The following is a 25,199-nucleotide window of genomic DNA, read 5'->3' on the forward strand; positions in this document are numbered from 1 at the left end:
TTTCATTCATAGACTCCTCAACATAAATTTATATTTTTGCAGCTAATGAATCAAGTAACAAAACCAGTATTGTCAACAGAAACACCACATTGCTTAAATGCAAAAAGCACTCTTGGGGGAGAGAAAATTATGGTGCAAACTCTAAACGAAACCAGCTCTTGCTTTCACACAACTTCACAGATCCTTTGCAGGTATTAGATGATGAACAGGAAGCCACTTCAAAAGCCAGCTTCTTAGTTTCATTAATATTTCTTATTTCCTTCAAGGAAAGGCTCGACTTGCAAACTGACTTTATGACACATTTTCAGAGCTTCCTAGTTGGCAAGGACCCACTCTGATCATGATACAAATCAGGCAAAAAAACTGAAACACGTATGCAATCCCGCAGCCCAGCGCCGCACTGGTGCTCTTTTGGCAGGCTCCTCACATGGTGGGAGGAGGCAGGCAAGCTGCCCTGTCCGAGCAACAGCCCCTTCGAAGGGAGGAGCCGTCCTCTCCAAAGGCTCAATTCGGGTCCCTTAGTAAGGTGTTGCATAACCCGAACAAGTGAGCGAGTCCTGAATAAAGATATCAAAGCAATTTTCACACTTGGAAATTACTTGTCACAGGGATGTGATCAGAAAAAAAAACACCCTGCAGCCAAGTTATCTATTCACCATATTCAATAACACGCATCTTTATGCGTAAAACCCCACGAAGGATAAAAAGAGCCAAAATGCAGCAAAAGAAAATCTTATCTCAAATGCCAACAGACCCCGAATTTCACAGCTATCCAAACCCTTCCAGTTCAGCCTGGAGACAGCCAGTGTAAGAGGACTAGAGATCACTTCTGTCTCTCCCGAATGAGCACTGCTGAGCCTCCAGGCTCCCAGAAGCTCTGCAGATGAGCTGTGGCACCCATCACGTGCCAGGAGAACATCATCAGGAAGACTCGGCACCCTTGAAAGGATGGCAGATTAATCTATTATTTTGGCAGCCAGGACCCTCCCCTTAAACAAAAGCCTCATTCCTTCATTTGGGCTCACCTACCACTACACGACCAGCCCTGAACACGGGCACTGGAGAGATTATATCCTCCAAAAAGTCACATTGCAAACACCGGAGAGCCTTCTGCTGAGCAGATGTGCACAGCAGAGGAGGGTTGTTTTTTTCCCCTCAAAGACCTAGTCAGCACAAAGCACAAAAGTTTTCAGCTTCCTTTTTTCAGGCTAATAGTCATTAAAGCAAAAAACCTGAATAGGTTATGCTGCGTAGGTATCTACTAGAAACATACATTGTTCAAGCATTTGCTATTAATACACCGGTTTAAAGCAAGCTGAGTCTTTGTCTTCACTGCTAAAAAAGGTACGTATTACCATAGGATAATTAACACATTAGCTACTCTGCTGTAAAACTAGAGTGAAGCTCCGAACTTTGATTTTGCTGCTAGGCAAGTGAGAGCACTCAACCTCAGGGTTTACCTGCAGACCGGCACCAAAGCCCTTGGCCTTCACCCAGGATCTTACAGCACAAGAGCTGTCCCCATGTCATCTCCAGGACAGGGGAGAAAACAAACCTCATCACCTCCAATCTTTTTAGACCCCTGTACCAGCTCCAGCACAACATTCAAGTTCTAATTCCGAAGAAACTAAGATGGAAAAATAACAAATCCAAACAAAAAAAACAGCACACAAGAACTCCACCCACCCAAAACACAAGCCTGGTACTACCTTTGCATGCAAAACTCTTTCCTGCTTTTTGCAAAAGAATCAGGTAAAGCCAATTACAAGGTGCATGCATCCAAATGATGAGGGACTGGTTCTACATCTTGTCTTGACACCTGGTTCCCAAGTCAGCCCACTTGGATGAAGGCCAAAGAGCAAAACAGATTGCAATTCATTCAGTTTTAGTATACTTGTGTAACAATATTTTTTCTAGGAAGTATTATTCTGAAGTGCTAAGTCTGAAAGCCATATACATTTTTTTAGTTCTGCTAGAACTGTCATGAAAAAGTTACAAAAAACATGAAAGTTGGGCTTCGGATTTGCACCAGTTTTTTTAAAAAGACAGATCAGTCAACATAACTATTCTCACATCATATAAAATCAGGTTGTATTGACCAGCTTTGAAATTCTCACTCAAAATAAAAAGAAAATCCTGGAGTGAGATAAGCACATCAGCACCAATACCCAAGCCAGAATTTTAAGCCAGAAAAGCCCCTCAGCCTGTGAGCAGTCCTGCTGATGTACGAAGCACAAGAATAAATGAACCAGACTAGAAACCAAGGAGAAAATATATCAAATTTCATTATCTCACCTTCCTAAACCGGCATCCTAAGTCACATTCCCCTCCACAATCATTCTTCCCGTACTTGCCACCTATTACTTGTAATCTCCTTTATTGCTTCACACTTCAGTAGAAATTAATCAGTTTTAGTTAAGAATCGCTAGAAATAAAACAAAGTACAGCAACAGCTTTGTTCTGAGACCTAAAAATGTTCTTACGTAAATCCAGCACTGTGACTGCTCCTCATTCATTTTCCATAGGCTCGTTTTTAATACACTTACTCTTGCAAATCAGCACCAACAATATTCCAGTTATTATTTATTTTCAATATTTCTAGAGCAGTTTCAAGGAATTATCATGTAAAATTTATACCAAGGGAAAGAAGTCCAATGCAATGTAACTTAAAATAGAAGAATAGCATTAAAACAGATCACATCAAATCAGCAGCAAAAAACCACTTCAAGCTTGCTGTTAAACAGACCACACAGCCTGCCGATATTTCATTTCCTGGGGAAGCACAGTATGTTTAACACCAAAGAGCCAACAAAAGCATTAGTGCGAGCCTGGGTAGCACTCCCACCGAGCCCTGTGCCAAAGCGTCATCACAACCAAAGACAGGCTCAAATCTGAGCACAAAATGAACCCACGACACTAAAAAGCACTGTCACCAGGATAAAAGCCTTCAGCAACACTCCAAGTTTGTGCCCAGGTCCCACTGACTTTGAAAAGACTTAAACCAGAAGTCTGACAGGGGATAGTTTTGTGAAGGCTCCCAAATACAGGTGAGATCAAGACCTTTCCCGCACGGGTGTCTTCCAATTAAGAACGGCAGCAGTCCCATGGGGCAGAGCAGCAGCTGCAACAGCAGCAGGGACCTGCCATGCAGGCACCAAGTGACAAGCACTCTGTCCAGCTCCAGCTGCTACTCTTCAACACAAAGGGAGGATGAGCACAGGAGCACAGCCAGCAGCTGACCTGCTCGGCCACCTTGGCTCCATCCCATTTGCAAAACAGCTCCTTTGCCAAAGAGATGCAAAATCCAGGAGAATCACAGACTTGCTTTGATCTGACCATAAAAATGATTTCTCTTTAAGGCAAGCAGGTATCTCTACTTTTGTCTGGGCTGGCACTTTGTGAGTAAACATACTTGTGTCTGGTCCCATGTGGGAAAGAAGAGCCAGTCTTGTGATGGGAAGAGCTGAAACCACCCTCTGGGAACCTCTCAAAACCTCTTTTCATTTCACATTCCCAAAAATGTCCCAGCTATAGCTCCACGCTGTCATGTCATTCTAGCTCCATGATGCAGTGTCTCAGGCTTGGCTGTCTGGCCAAAGATGAGGGTAACCTGCGGTAGCTGGTGTGGTGGTCCTAGAGAGGCACCATTTTCCAACACGTCACATAGCAGTGCACAGTTTTAACTCCAGCAGTGCAAGGAAATCCAGAGAAGGACAATATTAAGAACAAGCTACAGACAAGGAGGGGAACCCCAAGGAGGATGACAAGGAAAAAAGTTTGCTTCAAACAATGTGCAAAATATCATAACACACAGGTTGGGGAACATAAAAGAATAAACTTGAGCAGCATTTGTACGTGTGAAAAAAAGAAAGCGAAGGATAAAAGCAGTTTAGAAAGAGCTCAATTTTAGCCAAAAGCTTCTGGCTAAAGAATGAACTGAACATTCACCGAAGTCACTTTGGATCCAACAGAGGAACCCAGTCTCCTCTACATCAGCTGCCAGGTGTTCGGTATTTTTAAGCCATACCAACAGTTATTTATACATCCAGCCAATGACTTGGATGCTACCTTACAAACCTCTAGTTGGAAAGCTCAGCCAGGAAAACAACAGCCCACTGAAATTTTGCAGGGCTCTAAAAGAATATTCCTCAAAATCAGTGATTTTTGCTCAGCAATAGGGGCTACAGAACAGAAGAATAAACTGCATTTTAAATAATTCTGTAATAATAATGGTTTAAGTGGGCAATTACAGGATAATGAAAAATGAGGCAGCATCATGTCTTTAAGGTAAAAAGAGAATCCATGATTTGACAAAACGTCAACACTTTCACCACTAACTCAGGCAGCAGCAGCCAACAACACGTACATGACAGGCGTGTGACTAATGGCATGGCACACAGGCTTGGCCGAATACTGGGAAGGGGCTGTTGTAATCAAGAGAGTAAACTGACACTTGTTATCTTAGGAAACAACAAGCCAGCAATGCAACTGCAAGAGTCAAATGATGAAAGCAGAGATTAATCCACCATAAAAACATAATTACCTCATTAAAAATCACTCTCACAGTCTGTGAAGTAAAGTATTTATAACATTTTTCTCCTGGGTTTTGTCCAAATAGCCTAAAAATAGATCTAAAACCCCACCGCGATTTGCTGAAAATCCTGCCCGTTTTATTTAACAGAGCAATATAAACAAGGAGTATGAGATAAATTTCTTTATTGATTAAGCAATCCTTGCAAGCCTACTGCTCTGGTAAAGCCTTAACTCAAGAGTCTAAAGTAACAAACAGTATGGAAAGGTAAATACACTTTATTTTAACTGCTCATGCTATTAAACAGTCAAGCTCCAGCTTGAGCTGGGGACTGAGAGCACTCCTGCACAGTGGTGGGGCAAAGCAAGACATGCCAGGAGGTGGCATATAGAGAGGGGACATTCCCCTCCTGAGCACAGAGGAGGAATGATGCTCTGCACTGGCAGGCTTGTGAAAGCAGGCCCTGAACAGCACCGGGATGATGCTCTGCAACACACTTCAGGTCTGGAGATCAATCCTGCTGTGAAACAGCTGTTTGCCAGCAGCCACTGTCAAACCCCTCCAAATATTTCTCACCAGCACTACCTGTGTGTTCAGGTGCAGCACTGGGAGCCTTTTAGCAGCTCCCATAGGCTTTGTATCTGGCTCTTCATTTTGAGCCGTTACCCTCTGAGTTTTAGCCTTGAGGAATCAGAGTCCTTTCAGTTCCCACTGGTTTACAGGATTACTCCCTTCAGACATACTCTAGGAAAAATTGTAGAGGATCACCACATCAGAGCAGGCAACAATATGTGAACTCTTCAGCCCTTGCCCCATCATTTCCACCTGCTGAGAAAGTTTCACCTCCTGGCTACCGCAGTCTCACAGCCAGGTCAGCACCATGGAACAACACCTGGAAAGACTGCAGACTAGCAGCTCATGCAGGAAGAATCACTTCTACTTGCAAAAGAACAGCCATTACCTTTCTGTGCAGCACTCCGGTCCCCTTGTGACCATGCAAAAATGCATCCAGCAGTCCACTGCAGGCAACCATCGCTCCTGTCTCAACATGTTGAACACCACCACTAATACAGCTCTCACTTGCCACCGCGCAGCATGCTGCTGTCCCCACCTCACTCAAGCATGGTATTGCTCCATCAGATTCCTAAGTCAGTTCCCCAAAGACAATTGAAACAGAAGCAAGGCATGGAATATTTAGAGCAGAATCAGAAGGATTTGCTCAATGCCATAGAGGCTGGGTGAAGGAGGAAAGAGAATTAGCCTCTTAACGCAAACTGTAAAAGTAATCCAAAGTCATGGCAAAAACCAGGGCTAGTGTCATGGTCTAAATGCCAAATTTCATTCTGGAGAGCAGCTGGGGAGCAGCCAGCTTCACAGACCTGCCTGAATGCAAACCCCAGGCACGAGGCACCATGTCACTGTAACACTGAAAGCTGGCAATTAGTAAAAGTATGTACAAGACAAACTCCACAAATTTGTGTGAAAAATGCTCCAGCAATTTAGCAGCTTCAAAGTAGACTTTGAATCCGTGTGTTGTAGTGCCTGCGTTTCCTACGCTGGCAAATTTAATAGCAGTTTCATCCAAGCAGAAAATGCAGGACATGGCTCTCAAGCGCACAACTTGCAAGTCAACAAGGCTCCAGGTGAGTTACTTCAGCAGCTATGGAAATGATGAATAGAGTATGTGGTTTGGGAGGCCACAGACCACCCCACTGATCACAGCCATCATTTACACCTACCAGCAAGTGTCCAAAGTTACAAACACCCAACTCACACCACCAGCTCCCTTTGGATTTTTAAGGGTGGAGAGCCATACAGAAGAACAGAGCCAAGGCACAAACATCTACATGCAACAAGGAAAAGCAGCACTTCTTTGCATGAGCTGGTTTATTGCTAAAGTCTATCTGACAAAGGAGGTTTATGGTCAGATTCTGCTGTTGCTGGCACTTGGGTAACCCAAAGAAGCTGCAACAGGAGCTGAGGAAGACAACTACTGACAAGCAGAGCACTGAAGATATGACTGTCCCCTGAGCTCTGTTGCTATCTACCTGCTCAGGATCCTGCCCTAAAGAACACTGAGGAAGAGACTGAGCACTCCCCAGCTGCTTCAGCCCCAAACCACCTAAATCAGGTCAAATCACTTTCAGCAGCAGTTTGAGCCAAACACACCAATCCCACCTCACGGCAGAGGAGAGCCATCCCAGAGCCTGCAACACTGAATGGCCCTGTCCATGTGTCTTCCAGCTACTGGATGATAGAGGCTTGCAGAAAACACACCTACAGTACTCACTGCACTGTAGCTAACTCCTTAGAAGAGGATTTCTCACCCCCTCCAAACCTATGTCTTCCCAATTTTATTTGCCTTGCACAAGTCCATGAGAATGTTCCCTCTGTTTTAGAGGAGTACCAGCACACCCATTACCACATTCCCATAAAATCCATTTTTTTTGTGTCTCAGTGTTTTTGCCTCAATTATACATTCAGTCCAAGATGAGAAAATAGATTGCTCTTGCAGATGCTTTGTCAACTCATCTTTCCTGAAACGTCAAATGAATAGATTCAATAAATGCAATAAATGCTTCTTATGTGAATCATCATGCTAGAGCCATTGATAATCAGTCAGTAAGTAGAGAAATCCAACAGCTAATGCATCTAGCAGAATGGAATATTATGCAATGCTCTGCACAATCCCAATCTATGGCATTTGGCCCAGTTATTTCTACTTTATAGGCTTAAATAAAAACATGCTTTAAAATAAAGTGCAGATACAAGTTTCCTTTGCCTAGTTGCCACAAGCAGAATTTTAGGCTCGTTCTTTCCTTTTAAAGAGTTCACAAAAACACACACATGCTCTGTCTTCTCAGGGTGCTTTTACATGAAGATTACTGCTCTATTTCACAACTAGAGAATGAAAATGTGAGAAGACATCCCCAAGACCACAGAGAGTCTTTTGGGACAGCTGAGAGTTCTGGCTGCCAGAGCCAAGCCCCAGGGAACAGAGCAGCCCTTTGCTAGTGATTGGGTTAATAAATAACAGAAGTGCTGGAAAGGGGAAGCGAGACTGGTTTGAACCAAGTTCTCTAAAAGCCAAACCTGGCATCTTTCATGCAGCCTCTAGGAAGAGCTCAATGCAAAAGAAAGATCATATTTAATAAAGAACAAGAATAGCAAATGCTTCTTAAATGTTAAGTAGCATAAAAGCTAGGCAAGCTAAATAATGTGTGCTAGTTAAGGAGTGAAAAAGAAGAGTGAACTTGGAAGAGGATGGCCGTCTGTTTCTCCCATTTACACTTCGTAGGCAGAGCCCAGCTCCAAGAGGCATGGGAAGGTGGAGAAGTGCCTTCTACCAACAACACTGGTGGCAGCTGAGCAGCCTCTTTGCAGCTTTGCTCCCCTGGCAAGAACAAGCAGCAAACAAACAGTCCACTGGCCTGGCTTTTCCAAAGCACCAAGTATAGTAATGAGGAAGAGAAGATTGACATGGGCTAACTGACAAAGCATTGGACAAGGACTAAGACAACATGGATTTTACTCCCACTTCTGCCTCAGGCTCAGAGCCACCTTGCCTTCCCTCCCCAGCATCACTATACTGTCTTCTTAAGACATGCAGTAACAACCGGCAGCTTGGAACAACATATTTTGATTGTGAAGTGTGTTTATGAACATTTTTCCCCTTTTCTTGCCTGCAAGCAAACCAAGAAGTACTGGAACAGACAGAAGAAATAAGGCTTCACTCCCTCTGCAGCCAAGAATCTCACCAAAGCCTCATTTGGATCACTTCTTGCTGTAAGCTAAACTGAAAGCAGATGATTTATTCCAGAGACAATAACTGAATATTAAACATCATACCTTTGTAGCACTCATCATACTGTGTTTCAAAAGGCTTACACCAGAAGTCTCGTTAGCAAAACCATTAAAACAAGCACACAGCTGGTGAAGAGCATTTACTGTGCAGAAGAGTCAAATTCTTCTAAATCTATAGTGGCAAAATTGATTACCGATTCCAACATCTGTTGCAAGTTTTACATTTAAATTTTTAAGAAAAGTGACTTAGCTCAGAAACATCAGACTAGGCTTTACAAACCAGCTCCCCTCCCCTAGTAACCACATAAATGATCTCCATGCAAATCAAATGTGCTCTTTTCATAAAAATAATTGTTACTGTCATATAATATATAATAAGCAGTAAGACATGCTTAAGACATAACTTGATGTATTTACACTACATTTGTAATCACACAGAAGCCAAGAGTAACTTTGTAGAAAGGATCTCAGTGGGGAAGAAAAAAAAAAAAAGACTAAAGCAAACAGCACCAGATGCAAGCCTGAAAACTTTAAATATGCAAGCTGGCATCTTCATCATCCAGAAGTGTAAAAGTAACTACCTGTGAGCAGCATGCAAATGCAGACCTGGAAGATGGTAACAGGAGACATTTTTACATTTCATGCCTGCCTTTGGACAAGCCATATCCATATCTAGCACCTTCCAGCAAGGAGTACATCACCACAGGCACCAAATCCATGCACGGTTAAGTATGTGATATCCCCGGACAAGTAGAGCTAAGAATTTCCCTTTTTGGTCTTTTAATGGAAGAGGGGGGGTGTGGGGTGTGTGTGCAGAAATTTGCTACACCTCCCCCACAGAGCTTTTCTGTGAAATCTTAATTTCCTTGAAGTAGAAAAAGATTGAGGGTAAGATTTTACCCAATGTCTAAAGCAAGACTCATCTATGATGTCTAAAGACAAGTCTAACTGAACTCCACAAAGTGCCAATAAGCTGTTTCTTTTGCTTTTTGTGACCCTCCTGGAAGGACAGGAAGGATAAGGTTCTGCTTCATCATCAGTTCCTGCAGTGCCATAACATCTATTAACCTAAAGGGTTTTTTCCCCTGTTTGCTTTGTGCGTGGCTCCAATCTGTTTAGAGAACATTGGCACTTGTCCCCCTGAAAGTTAAAGCAGTTGAGCAATGCCTACTTGGTGTCTGGCAGCACAGCAAGTACTACAAGGTACAGCATATCGAGCAGACTGGACAGGATTTATCATGATTATGTCAAGAAGATACAGACAGAAGAGGTGACACCACGTCAAGTTTGCTCCCTCAGAGCACATAAGCAACACGAGGGACTTTTTTCATCGTGCTCATCGTGTCCATAAATGTCCATGGACCAGCAGCCCACTCGCTTCAAGAGTTGTCTTACTCTCTCAACAGGTGGAAAAAAGTGTGCTCAGAGATGTTGCAGTATAATGTAAATCCACAAACAGGGTATGTTCTGCTGGCATGTCCATCACCATCTTTTTTCCAGTTATTTTCAAAGTGCCTGGGTAGAAATCTGTGAGTAGTTTTGCAACAGTGGGTCACTGCATCCCCACATCAGCAGCTCAGTGGGGGATTCCCATTTGTCTCAGTCAACACACCCAAAGCTTGGGAAAACACTTGGTGATTTATGGATAACAACAAGAACAACAGTTTTCAAATTTCTCAACCTACAGATTCTGGTCTAGTTACACCGAAGGAAACAGCACAAAGTCAAAACACAAATGGATCATGACTCTGACTGCTGGTAGATGACAGCTCACAGAACATCGGTTCCTTATTTTCTTGCTAAGACAGAAAACGTTTGGTTCATGCTATTTTTGAAAATAAGCATCAATTTGATCATAAAATTTCAAGAGATACCTCTTCCCTCCTGGGCTTCTGGACCATCATTATTAATTTGTACCTTGCTTCTCATTTAGATATAGCATTGAGGCAGCAATGGCTGGAAGAAATATCTTTCAACCACTGGAACAGATTTTTCAACCTTATGATGAGAAAAAGGACTCACATCCTTAGAGTTACCTCCAAGCACTTGTCCATCAAGCCAAGTCACCCTTCAATCTTATGAACCCAAGGCTGTCAGAGGACAAGACTACAAGACTTCTCAAATGTGATGTTCTGAAAAGGCACAATCCAAATGGCATATGTTAATGTCTGACTTTTTCCTCTCGATTTAAGTTGGAAGGCAGAAGACACATGACAAGAAAAACAGAGCCTTCTGGGAGTCTACCTGCTGTTTAACAAACTCCTCTCAAAAAACATTTCTCAACATAGAAAATTTAACACAAAGATCATCTCAATGAGAATCACTCTAGAAAGGATAAACCTTGCTCCAAATAGTAGTGGAAGAAAAGGGGGTTTCTTGCCATTTGTTGCAGAAAGAATACATCTTTTAGTCCTGAACTTCCTTTGAAAATGCTGTAGCAACTGATCACCAACATGCTTTATGATGCTGTTAAATCATACTGGGAACAATCCATTATTAAATTCACTCCTTTATTAAGGGTTCAAGAACTTTGTGCAGAACTTCAGTTGAAGTAATGAAACCCATTTATCAGTGTAACTACCTCACTAAAGACAACAGGATTTGAAAACCACCTCTTTGCCCAGGCACTTCCATTTCTATTTTTAACAAGAATCAGCCTGCTTTTTGGTGGCAGAAAAGAGAACAGCTAAGAAGGACATCCTCACTCCTTTCTCACCTAGGACCATGTCCTCTCCTCTTCCTTTCTCCTACTTGTCTGTTTGGATTATCAACATCTTGCAACAGGACCTGTCTCTAAATACCCATCCCTGCAGCACTGAGCACAAGGCCCTGGGGACAGTCAGCAGTCACGCAAGCGAGCAGGCTAACTGCAGGAACAGCACTTGCCAAACACCACAGTGGCAAGCACAGCAAGGTACAACTTGTGGTTTTACAAAGCCCTTTCACCCATTTTTATTTTTTAATGTCCATAGATCAAACCTACCCGTGATTCTTATTAGCAGTGACTCCTATCAGCTGCAATGCCAGCTTGTCTCAGCCTCAGGAGACCTGAATAAGCCTGGACAGTTTGTCAGGCAGCATGAAAATATGGGAATTGTATTTTGTTTCCAGATATATTAGCATCACTTTCCAAACACAATGCATCAGCACTTCCCCCCCTATTCTGAAAGAGGAGCTGTATTTCTCAAGAAATCAGCAAATGCATTAGCTTTCACCACCTTTCATTCATCACAGTCCTACAGAACAGTGCTTAATAGCACACGAACACCAAGCAACAAGCCCAGCAGGAAAACAGAAAGGTGCTTCTGCCCAGAAGCAGTTCAAGATAGTTTTGGGGGTACCAGAACCATATATATCATTAAGAGAATGTTATAACAAAACAGCAGCCTCCCCAAGACTTCTCACTGTCCCTCGTGTGATGATGCAATATGCAGCTGAGCAGGCGCTGGCAGAACAGCGCGTATCCGACTGGTGCAACTATTAATTGGCCCTTGCATTATCAGTGTTTCAAGGACCCTTCAAAGTGCAGTTGCTTCGAGGAGAAAATGCACCTGCTAGTTGAGCTTCTTTTTCCTCTCCTCTTCACCTTGACCAGAGTATTTTTAGCTGTATGGACAGACTTGCCAATACTTTCACCTTCAATTCTTCGCAAGGAAATTTCTGACAGCATACAGCAACAAATGAACCATATCTATCCAGGGTCAAGAGAGGCAGAAGGAAAGAAGTGATGGGCAAAAGCAAGTTTCCAAAAGATTTTTTCAGTATTTTTGCCTTCAGTATTTTCACTCCTCTTCTTTCCACAGCTGCGTCTACTCACACAGAGAGCTTTGTAAGTTTGTACCTGAGTACAGAAAGCCCAGAGTATGACCTGGGATTTTGCTTAACAGTATCAGCCAGCAGACTTGCACACAAACAGCTTGATCAAGCTACTCCATGTCTTTGTGTAATTGAGTGACACTGTATTCTGCACAGAGTCTCCCAGATCTACTAATTTAAGTACCTTTGGCAGAAAATGGTCCAATGTTGTCATCTCAGAAGGCAGAAAAACTCATTATTCAAATGAAACAGTCTCTCTTGTCTGTTCATCTCAGCAGGTAACACGTCAACTTCTGCCAAACTGGTAAACAGAAGTACTTGCTTCCATCAGAGCGCAGTATCAGTAAATAAGAGAGGGAAGACACGCTCACAAAGCATTATTCTTATTAATTCATGTGATACTAGGACCATGAGTGCTTAATTGATACAAGAACTGTTACACAGTAGACTAAGTTCTGAGCCGACAGCAGCAAACATGATCCCATGGGCCTTCAGGTGAATGCACTGTTCAGCTGTCTCAGACAGACATAAACTACTGAGTGTAAAGGGTCACCCTTGCTATTATGCTCAGGTCTACTGTTCTGGGGAAATCTCCCAGAAATAAGCAGATTTCTGTATGTAGCAGGAGGGCAACCAGAGCTACTAAATTCCATTAAAAACACATGTTAATGTCCTTTATGTACTGTAATTCAAGAGAACCTTTGAGAACCAGTGCTAAGTGCCACATGGGGATTTATGACTCTTCCTAGGCTTTCCTGAATTTTCAAGTTTTCCTTTAGCAGCCTGCTTTCAGTATAAACACTTCATCAGGAAATATTCTATTTTATAATCTCTTCACCTCTCATAGCATCTCGTATTCGCAGCATACTGTTCCATTTGATACACTTCTGCTCACCATTAAATTTTTCCCCACATTGAAAACTGATCAAACTTGCTGGACTTTATACACCTTAACATACAAAACATGTAAATATGCTCTCAACACATCCAGAACCCACTTCATGGTCCGTCTGAAGTCTCTTAAGTCTTCTACTTTTGTCCCAAGTAGGTAAGATGCACAAGGAAGAAAAGAGTATGTAAAAATACGTCTTTAACTGGGTACCTTTTCAGACAAGGCCTTTAAACTGTCTAGAAACCTCTGCCAGAAATCCTTGAAGAGGGGTCGATCAATTCTCTTCAGACTCTCTTTGGTGCTGGCATCCACACTGACATAAAGCTGTGTTACTGGCTCAAGGTTCCTTGGAAATAAAAAGAGAATTGTTGTTTTCTCAGATTTGTATTTTCCTACCAAAGCACACAAAATACAGTATCACCAGATAAGCTGCTCTGCTGATCCAGTAGTGACAGGAACTATACAGTATTTACAGGGAAACTACCAAACTCTGATGGTTCATCTCTGCCAAGTGACCATCATCTTAACAGCAAGATGTTACAACCTACTTTCAACAAACAATACACCCCAAAGCTAAGAACGTCACATATAGAGGCCTTGGCTGACATTTTAATTATCTTTTCCTCACTGAACTGGAACATAATTCACTCCAGCGTAGCTGCAACTCTTTCAGAAAGGCTTCTCAAAGCAGACTGCCAGGGCTTCACACGAGGCACTGGAAGGCTCTGCTTCTCACCACAGCCGCCATGGTTAAAAACCATGAAGCTCAGCCCCTTTTCCCAAGTTCTATTTGCCCTGGCCCACGGAAAAATAATCCCATTTAACAGAAACAGAACCATAACTCAACCAGTTTCTACTGCTGGACATGTTGAACTTACCTGACCTACAGCTGGCATCATCAGTCAAATATTTTTTTGAAGGGAAATCAAAGGCATTTAGAAAATAAAATCAAGCACAATCCTCCAATGTGTTCTCCTTCCGATTCCAAGGTTCTTATTTCATACAGATATTGCAACATAGTCTTTCTGGTCACATAATGCCAGCAAGCACAGCATCTGTGAGCCCAACACCAGTAACTTCTAAAAAGATTAAACCTCTTCTACTGTGCAAAGAGCCTGGGTTGAGTCTAATCCCTTCCATAAACCCCAAGGGTGTAAAGGAGAAGCAGCAACCCTGCAGTCCATTAGCAGAGGGATAACGGAAGGCATTAAAAGAGGAACATCCTAAAACAAGCTCCCTTATCACAGACAAAACTGAAAAAGCCAGTGAGTGTAACACATCCACCCCCTCATGGCATCTTCCACCCTGGTGTCTCTAAGATGAAACGACAGCATCCTAATTGTACCGCGTAACTAACTCTGAACAGTTTTAGGACAACACTGCAAGCGTTATTTGTGAAGTCTGTTAATGAGCAGGCTATAGTCCCAGCTTTATTTGTTCTTTATAGAAGATAAGAAGAAATTAGAAACTATTGTTCAGCTGCCAAACAGTGCCAACTAAAAATACACCAACCCCCCGTCCTTACCAAAGGTGACAAGAGCTGTCCAGAATGAGCTCGAGCAGAGCCTTTAGTGTCCAGAAAAAAAACACTTAACACCAACATTCAAACAACTTACCTAAATGTATTCTCTCTGTATGTATTCAGACAGAAGAATAAAGTGGCCCAGAACTAACTCAACATTTTAGGTTTTAAAAAAACTGTTTTGTAAACAAGCTTGTCTGGACTGGCAGCCCAAAGCCACAATCTCCAAAAATGACCAAATGTTCTAGGCATAAGTGGATCAAAGTATTCAGTTTCAAAGAACACAGCCAATATACTCTTTTCTTTACTTAATGCTGCATTTGCATAATTGCAAGGGGCCCCACTGAAGACAGAGTGTGTTACAAAACATGAGCAGAGGAAAATCATCTCTTCTCTGAAGGTCTCAATCCTAAGGACAGGCAAAAGCAAGACTGGAGAAAATTAAGGAATTAGAAGAGATCTCAAGGAGAGATTTCTGCCTCACTTTGTTCCAAAAGGGAGTGGTCCACAGTGCTCTGCCCTGGCTGGGACTGAAGCCAGGACAACTTTGCACATGCCCTGACAAAGGGGAGCAAGGAGAAAGGGCAGTCATAGGTCCAGCCAGCACCAGGGAGAAGCCGAACACAAACTGATGTTCCTGGAATACAGCTACATTTCACAATTAACAGGAAATTTAGTTGCATGGTACTAGGATGGATTTTTTCGACATTCTCCCTTAATTTTTGGTTCTAATTTCCTAGCTAGCTTAGACATCCAAGATCCCATCCAGATCAAATTGAGAGCATTTACCACATATGAACTTGGGCAGAAATCATGAGCAAGTAGCATAGCACAACTCAAGAGCAATAAATTTACTTCAGGCCATGAGGTGGTTTTACAAACCACACAGGACACAGCCTAGTCTGACACAAAGAACAGAAACATCAATATAATAAAAATTATCATTTGGTTATGAACAATAATAAGCATCTACTCATTATTATTATTGATGCTCATAAATGCAGACGCATACACAAGGGTTCTAGTTCACAGCCACTGATCAGAAACAAGACAAGGAAAAGCACAAGAACCAAGTAACTGTTCAACGCCAGCTCACATGCTATAAAACACCCTTCAGTTTCTGAAAATGTGTGCCTGGAGGCAGATGAAGCTGCAGTTTAAATACAAAAGAAGGAGGAAAGAAGAGAGGAAGGTACAGGCAGCATCATGCTGGAGACCCAGCCAGAGGGTCTGCAGAGCCAGCAGGCCCCTCTCCTAAACCCAGCAAACACCCCAGGACACGCTCCCCACGTGCACACTGGATACCAGAGGTCATGCTGTCTATTTTAGGGCTAACTTTTAGACTATAACTCCCCTCTGCTGACAGTGGAAAAGTGAGATTGGTGCATACTTCAGTTCCCAAATTAAGCAAATCATTTGCTTTGATGAGTCCAAAATCAGCTGCAATTTTTAGGACAGCAAGACTAGCATTTTATCACTTTCTTTTTTGTTTCTTTTTAAAAACATTCAGCAGATCCTAAGGAAATGCAGCTTCAAAATATAGTGCGTGCTCTCTTTTTAAAATACTATTTTTAGGAAAGAGCAATTTCTGTCTATCAGGCACATAATACATGACTTAAAGTAACTTGATTACACAGTTATTCAAATCATTTGGAATGCCTTTGTAGTGTATAATTACTCACTCAAAAATTGCATGCCCTCCCCCCTCACTGCCATATTCAGACCACGAGAAGGAAGCGAAAAGGAAGCTCTATCAGAAAGTGCTAACACAGTCATTGAGCTGAAATGACAAGCTGAGCAACATACCAAACCCACCCTGCATACAGCTCTGCAAACACGCTCACGTAACACCAGGGTTGAACTTCATCAGCGTTACTAGCTGACGGTATTCTGATGAGCTCCCAACCACCCTGCAGCTCACACCACATGCTGCATTTCCTTGCTACGTTGCTTCAGATTTTATTAAAAGCAGCCTGGATGCTCAAGAACATCAGAAACAGGGATTCTTTGCATTTGTGAAGACTCTTTCAGAGTTCATTAAAATGTTTTGAACACTTAGCTCAAATCCCTCCAAGAGGAGGTTAAGAACTACTGATCTCACTTTTGCTGATGAGTATGTGCTTCTCCACTTTCCTTATCCTGCACTCTGAGTCCTGCTGGAGTTGCTGGGCTGTATAGATCTTTGGTTTGCACCATTACAGCTGGTCTTACAGAGTTAGACCAAAGATCAGACTGCAGAGAAGCACACAAACCAAAAAGGCAGTTTATGAGTTCAGTCTCCTGGTCTAGCTGTTGGAAACACTCACACCAGTTATCCATGTCCCCAAGCACAAAACACAGCTCACTTGCTGTTCTCTTCCTGTCGCACCTCCGGGAGGTACTATATTACATTCTCTTCACTTCCAGAGGTAATCACACTTTAGGAGATATAGAAAAGAAAATCAAACAGGGAGAGAAAGAGATGAGAAAGAGCACAGGGAGATTAAGGTTAAAATCAAATAGATGCCGAGTGAGCTTTTTCATTGCCAGTGCTCATGTAGAGTTGACTGATGAGAGATAAAACAGAATTAAAACACAGGTCAGCACTCAAACGTTTTAGTAGGAAGATATTTTGCCCAACTCTTACCTAATCTCATCTGGGAACTGTGCATTTGTAACCAGGAAAGTGGAGATGCTGTACTGGTGCAGGAGCTTCACAAACCGGTTGATCTCAGGGTACATGATGGGCTCTCCCACCAGTGACAGCGCGCAGTGCTTTGCTGTCATTGCTTCTTCAAAGCGATCTGCTTTTACTCCTGACACACCTGCAGAAAGAGGGAAAACAGGCTTAAATCAACTAAACCCCCTCCCAAACCACACATCTGTATCTAAAATACACTCTTGGCACAAGACAGACTGAGCAAAACCTGCCGGAGTCCTCCTGAACCAGGAGACAGCAAGCCACAGCCAGTGCCCACTGAGCCAGCTCTGCAGGAGTCCACAAAACAGTGCATGGCCAGACAGGCAAAGCTTGGGGCTCTGTGTGCCCTGCTAACTATGCAAGCAATTGTCTAGTAACATTTGAGTCAAGCTTTATACTGCTAAGACCGCAACGTGGTGCTGCCTGAATGCTGAGACAAACACAAATGCCAGTTTAATGCCACTTCAAGTAGGCTTCTTAAAAAACAAAACCAGATTATATCTGTGTCTGTTGCTGACCCCCTGGGGTCCCCAGCCCCACCAAGACCAGCTCCCCAGAGGAGCCAGGCAGAACACCAACCACCGCGTCTGAATCCACATTAACAAGTACATGAAATGCAGCTCTGAGTACACGTTCAAAAACAAAACCCAACTCATGACACCATTCCAAATAGCAAGAGACATTTCAGAACAAACTGGAAAACACAACTGAGCTCTACTGTAGCGTCCACGTTAAAATGCTGGCTGCAGGTTTAACCAATCAGAGTCACATTGTACCAACGGGAGGGCAGGGGAAAGGCAAATATTTCTCCAGCCCATCTGTATCCAACCAAGTACTCAGGACCCCGTGTGAAATCATCTGACTACAAACAAGCTTTTGTTCCAAATATGTCACTTCACATTTCCCTGACATGCCTTTATGTACTCAAATAATATCTGAAGTTTTAGACTGGGTGTTGGACTGTTTCAAAAAAACAACCCCAAAGACTTGAGTTTGAAACCGGGTCCTCAGCTCACCTTTCGTTGCCTAGATGCTGGAGCACAAGCAATACAGAAAATTACATGCTATGCTGTAAAGCCAAGATAAAAAGAGGTATTCATGGATATTGCTTCAGCCTCACACAGAAAAGCTGGTGTGTGATCAGAGCAAAGCTTAGTGCATTTTAAACCAGCCAGGCTCAGTCCTGAATAAGTGACAGGACTAATGGTTATTCCACTGAAACTTGACAGTACTAAATGAGAACTTTATTTGAAAAGAAAGAAGCATCTCAACCACACACTGAGATTAAAGGACTAACTTTGGTATTCCTAAAGCTACTGTAAGTCATTTTTGGAATTAATTAATTTCTCTCTGTCAGCATCTTGCAATTGGACTATGACAATTACTGTGCCAGCTTTATAAGCAGACAGAAAAAAATTCCATCACCACAAAGTCTCAGAGTAACTTTCTCCAAACAGCTTACAGCAAATCTGGCATATAGTAAATACAAAACCTCTACCCTTCTGTGGAGTGTATGTAATCATTTGACCACATAAATCACAAACTAGACAGGAATAAACTAACCAGGATTAGTGGGTATTCCAGGGAACACACAAACTCTCCTGCACTTCTGGCTCCCATACCACTACAGCACTCAACCTCTGCTCCTGCAGATGAGCCTCCTTCTGTCTTCAGTCAATGAATTTCAGCAAAGTCAGATCCTGGGCAGATTTGGCAGGGCATGCAGCAGCTCCAACAGGTGCAGGAGCTTGGAGCCGTACGAAGTTGAGAAGCCCCTGCAAGAGGCAGGGGTGTACAGCTTTTGGCTCCTACCAAGCTCAGATTCCAGCAAAGCATACAGCCAAGCATTCTTTAATCAGCACATCTCCTTTAAAAAGCGATTCCAGCTGCTCTCCTACTGATGCACTTCAATTTGGGAAAGAAAAACATTATCTGGCACAGCTGGTTGTTGACTTCAGGCACACCTCTGCAAGTACCTGTACACTAGTCATCACAAGTGCCTGGGTGACTGGGAAGACAAAGAACCTGTTTTATCCACTCTTACAGCAAGACACACAGGTAGTCTTAGGCTTTCCTAGCTCAGGTTACAGTTTTGGTGGGGTTTTTTGGTTGGGTTTTGTTGGGTTTTTTTTCCCCAAGTTGAATTAGAGCTGTATTATTAGAGAGTCCCACTCTCCTATTTTTGAATTATGTTTCTATTCTGTGTGTGCCCTTCACAAGGGCACAGAGATTTACTAGCCACTACTGAGAAAGTGTATCCATCAAATAAACTACTTCACACCTTCCCACCTTAGCTCCTATCAGTAAGATGTGTCTCCATCAGTTAGTCTAAAAAAGAATTATGTGACATTAATGTCTATGGTCTTCAAAACCAGTACAAAACTATGGCAACACTAAAAGATGACACATCATCATCATCTCTAAAACCATCACAGGGACTCTTACAGGATAGTGTGCCATCCTCTAGGATACCCTACAGGACAGGGGGTCCCCAAGAATTCTTCTGTTCCTTCAAAGGATATTTCATTTTCACTACAATGTGTAGAATTAATAAAGCATCAGATTAGCTCACCATTTCCTTTGGCACATAGAGGTGTCTGTATGTGTACCTGAATGCAAAACTTTGGTACTGGTACTAGAAAGAGAACAAATTTATTCAAAAAATCTTTGTGTGTTATCTCAGCAGCATTATCAGACACTTGAGGAGCCTTGAGGGCTCTCTAGCTAGGGTATTTTTCCCATGCTTTCTTCTCCAGCAGCCCAAACAGTCTGGTCTGCTTGAAGATGGAGATCTGTGTTCAAACATCTCAGCAGCCACACGTAGCACACTGCTGGAAACTCCTCTGTGTGCCTGTGGCTGCCCAGCCAGTACCACAGAGCCCAGCTGCAACCTGCCCTTCTTCAAAGCAGCAACCTAGTCCACCTCACTGCTCAAGCTTTGGGGTCATTTGTAGGGGTTTGGTGTGGTTTTTTTCTTTTAAAAACCAATCATAATAAAATCCAACCTACTATTTGTGGAGTGCTTTTAAGTTTGCCGGAAATAGTCATGTGTTCTGCCTGAGGCACTTCCAGCCTGGACAAGAGGACAGCTCTGGCACAGCACGCAGGGACTTCTGTCCTGCAAGACACTGCGCAGCTTTTAACCCTCCCTGACTTCAGCACAGTGTTTCAACTCAATTTTTCTTTCACTGATTCTACTCTAACAATATTTTCACATGCACCTTAGGGAAGTGACAATGTAAAATTCACAAAATGTAACAGCAAGCTACTGGGCTTTTCTTACTGATTTCTCTTCTCATTAATAAAACTTACTTTTAGGCTCCCAAGACAAGAAGTGCATTGCCATGTATCAGTCTGCAAAAGTAACACATCTTTTCTTTTTCCACTTTGCAGCACAGTTCTAGCTCAGAGCTTTTTTTTTTTCTCTCTTCTTTCTCCTTTCACAGTTCCAGGTCGAGCATAACTGTGCTGAGGATGGACATGCAAGTTTCAGGGAATATTTGCAAATTTTTTTAGTGAAAACAAGCTCCAAAAAGAGAAAACAGGATTGTTCTTAAAGGCCTCTGGAGACTGGGAATATTTTCAGATGCTGCCAAGTCCATCTAGAATCCTTCGCTCTTCTCAACCCTTTTTCATAAGATACCAGGGCATAGGAAGAGAAGGAGGAGAAGATTATTCCTTAGTCTGAAGTTGGGTTTAAACATATTTCTACACTCAGCTTTCAGAAGGTAGGGCTTTCAAGTATCTGCAAAGTGACTTTGCTTTTCATCTTTCTTCAGTGCAAACAACATACATTTCTGCCACACATCCGTCACACAAGGGCAACACTTCCATCACACTGCACAAGTACTGCACAGCTTGAGGGCAACTGCAGCCTTCACAAGCATACCCTAATACACCATCAGCAGCTGCATGCAAATCTAGTCATCGCTTTGAACATCTGGCTTTTTCCTAAGCAAACGTAAAAGATTATTTTGAGTCAAGTCCTGCCTCATAAAAATGAGGGGGTGTGCTATTGTTTAAGCCTTTCAATTTTAACTCTCTTAACTAAAGCCACAGAACTTTAAGCTGGGGGGGCTCCCGCAGGTCTCTAGTTCAGCCTCTTGCTCAGAGAGGACAACCGCCAACACTGGACGGGGGTGATAATGGCTTGACTTGAGAGCCTCCAAGGTTGGAGGGTCCTTTACCTCTCTGGACACAATGTTGGCTGAACAAGCTTATGTTGATCTCTAATTTGAACCTCTCAATCAGAAACCTAAGCCTACTGCCCCATGTTCTACTGTGGCAGGTGGGTCTCCCAGCAGGGACTGACATGAGGTTGTAACACTCTCGTACACAACCTTCCACTTCTTGCTGAGCTCCACATGTATCTGTTGGCCCAAGACTCATGTTTCTCAAGGTCCCACTGAAGTAAAGCTGTGCCACCAAGTGTGCCTGCCACGCTCGCTAAATTAGTATCACCTGCAAAGTCGCTGAGGGTGTTCTCCATCATCATCCCCATTTGTTGATGGAGATGATGACCTGGCAACTGATATCGTACAGCCCCTGAAGCACCCTGCTTGTTATCAGCCATGAGCTTGACCTCAAGTTCTAAGTCACAATCCTCTCAGCATGCCCAGCTACATTTCAACTCATCTAAGAGCCTGACTATCCAGAACAGACTGAATAAAACAGCAGAGTCTGAAAAGTGCTCAGTGCCTTAAGTGCTAACCATGAACACTTGCCTAGAGCTGTAACAGTCTTCTACGGCTGCTCTAGCCTTCCTGACAAGATTTGACATCCTACATGCTCTTCAAGCATGCAAGCCACCTGTACCAAACTCCTGCTGTGCTGGCACTGCATCCCACCAGCTGAGTTAACAGGCAGCCAGGAAACCCTGCAGCAGCTCTGCCCCAGCCAGTCAGGCAGCACTGCTGCTGGCATCCCGCCTTAGCTCAGGGCTCTCCCCACACTGCCCACATGGCTGCATACCGAGGCTGGGGAATGAGACCTGCACTTCCTTACAGACTGCCCTGCCTTGAGCACCGACAGCTGTGCTTTGCTTAATCTGAAAGAAGATGCAATGACCACCTCTCACCTTGTTACCTCTTCCCCATGGAAAGCCTCCCCTACCAAACTGACATCACCTTTCCCTAGCCCACTGCAGCACCTTCACTGCTTTCCCCTGGCCAAGCTCTAGAGCTGTGACCCAGACCACACATGCCGCAAGCAAAGGGCAGCATATTTCCTATCAGGTTCAGCATTGACTTTTTTTGCCCTCTACCAACCCTCACTTTTACATAAGATTCAAGACTCCTCATTGTCCAGGCCAGCTTTAACGACTGCAGAAGCCTCCACGCACACTGAGCAAAAGGAGATGACAACTGTCAAGAAGCACAAGAGGCAACTCCACTGTAGCCCCTCAAGGCACCAGCAGATACCCAAGGACTGACTCGTGTTCTTATGTCAAAAAAAAAAAGGCAGAACATCTCCAAAAACACTACATGCGCCACAGAAGTTTCTTCTTACTTACCCATCTTTATGATATCATAAAACTCACAACTCCTTCCCAGTACCTGACAGATGACCAGAATGTTTTCATCTCTGCTTTAAAGATGCTGCTGCTGGTTATCTTCTAAAAGCATCATTAACAGGGAAGAAATGGGAGAAGTTACCTTTGAACTGCTTGATCATGTTCTGATGGTTCTCAATAGCTTCCTGCAAGATCATTTCAGGCTGGTCCATTTTCCATCGCCACTCTGTACCCACTGGATTTGTATGATGTCTGAAGGAAAAAGACAGTTATTTACTGCCATTTATAACATGCCTGCTGTCACCCTGAGGACTCTGACCTTGGTTAGCAATGCTAAAAGCAACAAGAAACTCTCAGTGATATCCTGCTTCCAACACAGATGTCAGATGTCATCTGTGAACACCATTCTCACATCCCCCTCTGCCCAGGTTCTGTCTCCCTAGAAGGAAGAATGGACCTTGCCGTCTATATTAAACTCAACATACCTATTTTGAAGGACAGCTAAAAAGCTTCTAAGCTAAAAGGATGCTCTGCAGCCAGAAAGACCTCTGTAAAGAAAGGAAAACTGGTTCAAACTCTTCTTCTAGCCACAGCTGTGCAAAGCACTAGAAAAGGAAGGCCCCAAGCCATTTTTAGTTCCATTGCAAAGGTACCAACTACCACCCAGAGAAGGACGGGATTAGTTTCTAATCCAGTCTTTCTGTGATGCTGTAGTAACAAGACAGATGAGGGCAGACTACTTCAGACTGTATGAAGAAACTAGGAAGTCTGCTGTATGCTGGAGGTGCACTGCTGGTGGATCTGGTTAATCTCCCAGACTTACTCAGTAGGGGCTTCTCATCACTTCTGAGACCTGCTAGCTACCACATTACTGAAACCCAAACGCAAAAAAATAGAAACAAAATGTTAACTTCTCTGAGCCAAGCAGACTGCAGGAGAAAAACCACTGATCTTCCAACTAAGGGACAACTTGCGTCATACTGGGTTAGGAAGCCAACCTTGCCTACCCAGAAAGGACGACTGTACCCATATTTTGTTTTCCTCAAAAATGGAAAAAGCCTACCCAGGCAAATCCACCCAAGCACCTGGAAGGTATGTGGAGTTTCTCCCCACTCCCTCTTTCATTAACATGAGAGGATGTTATAGATCCATTTTAAGTCACCTGCGAAAAAAGCACATTCTGACCACCAAATTAAATATTCTAAGCAACGGGGCACAACCCATCATGCTCACACCCAGACAAACACAACCCAGAGAGAGCCTGTACAAGAGCACAGAGCTCTCCCTGGTGAGAGGAATTTTCCACCAGCCTTGCCACACTTAGACTGGTATTGAGCAGGGACATTTCAGCCTTTAAGTATCATCCTAAGAAAAACAATGAATTCCTGCACTTCACCTCCTTGCTCTTTTCCCATGTTCTCCTGCTTTTTTTCCAAAATATGCTACATATTTTGTTCCTCTGCTTTTCCCCTACCAATTCCACTGTAGCTCAGAGGAATTTATTAACAGAAGAGTAGCAAATTTTGCAGCATCTTTCAGAATAGCACTGCTGGATTCAAAACATATCTAGTCAAGAAAACAAGACCAAGCAATAAAGACTCCTGAAACACTTTTTTCTGGCCAGCTGATCTCTGCTCCCTGTACCACTCTCCATCACCCCTGGAAGTCAGCCCCAGAGATGACTGTGAAGTTAGCTGCCGTATTCAGCCTTCCAGCTACACAGGTATCAGGACTTGATGCCCAGCATTTAACTAAAGGTTAACTAAAGGAGAAGAGACAGGGAAGCACTTCCTCAGAATGAAGGCACTGGGCCTGCGCTTACTGAAGACACTCAAGAGACTCCCCCTGACTTCAAGTGAGAAAGACCTGCAGCTCCACGCTTTGATAGAGCTAAAACACACAAACTCTAGACACAGCACCAGTAATAACACCCCTCTGGCCCAAGCATTTCTTCATTCGCCTCAAGAGCGAAGACTGGAATGCTGCTCTCAAACTACTATACATCTCAAAGATCCTTTTAGCTAAAACAGCTTTGCTTTTCAAATTTCCGTGGATTGGGGTTTTTTTTCCCCTGTCTGCCAACATGGAAAGTTTTCTGAATGCCAACTATAAAAGGCATTTATAAAACCCTTATATGTTTAACTACATGACTTGTACCTTGTATATTTAATAAGGCAAGTTGGCAGAAAATCAATAGCCTCTTGATGCACACTGGACAGCTATTAGTTTCTAACAGTCCTTGAATTTTTAACACATTCTAACTGTTTAATAAACATACCAGGTCATGCCAACAAAGCAGCTTATTTGGCAAAAAGCAGTTTCTCTTGTAATAGGGGGAGAAAAAGTCATGTCTTGTGGCTGATGAGATTGTTTCACAGCCCTTGGCACAGACAGAATTTCAGTCACCTTCCCATTACCCTGCAGGCTCTCTGACCCTCCACA

At 43.2% G+C, this 25,199-nt stretch overlaps 1 protein-coding gene across 6 annotated transcripts in view; it reads right to left on the minus strand.

The window, feature by feature from the left end:
- The window catches only part of TYW1B (tRNA-yW synthesizing protein 1 homolog B), a 104,994-nt gene that overhangs the window by 37,070 nt on the left and 42,725 nt on the right, over positions 1-25,199 (minus strand). For 5 of the 6 annotated variants that reach the window (XM_056327221.1, XM_056327212.1, XM_056327232.1 and 2 more), the window contains 3 exons: positions 22,900-23,009; positions 17,192-17,369; positions 13,254-13,389 (listed from right to left, as the gene is read on the minus strand). In XM_056327221.1, coding sequence (XP_056183196.1) covers positions 13,254-13,389; positions 17,192-17,369; positions 22,900-23,009 — 424 coding nt within the window. Of the gene's footprint in view, positions 1-13,253; positions 13,390-17,191; positions 17,370-22,899; positions 23,010-23,242; positions 23,308-25,199 lie in introns of those variants that run through there. The other variant, XM_056327262.1, reaches the window with a different exon arrangement.

Source organism: Falco biarmicus, chromosome 1, assembly GCF_023638135.1.
Source record: "Falco biarmicus isolate bFalBia1 chromosome 1, bFalBia1.pri, whole genome shotgun sequence".
NCBI lineage: Eukaryota > Metazoa > Chordata > Aves > Falconiformes > Falconidae > Falco > Falco biarmicus.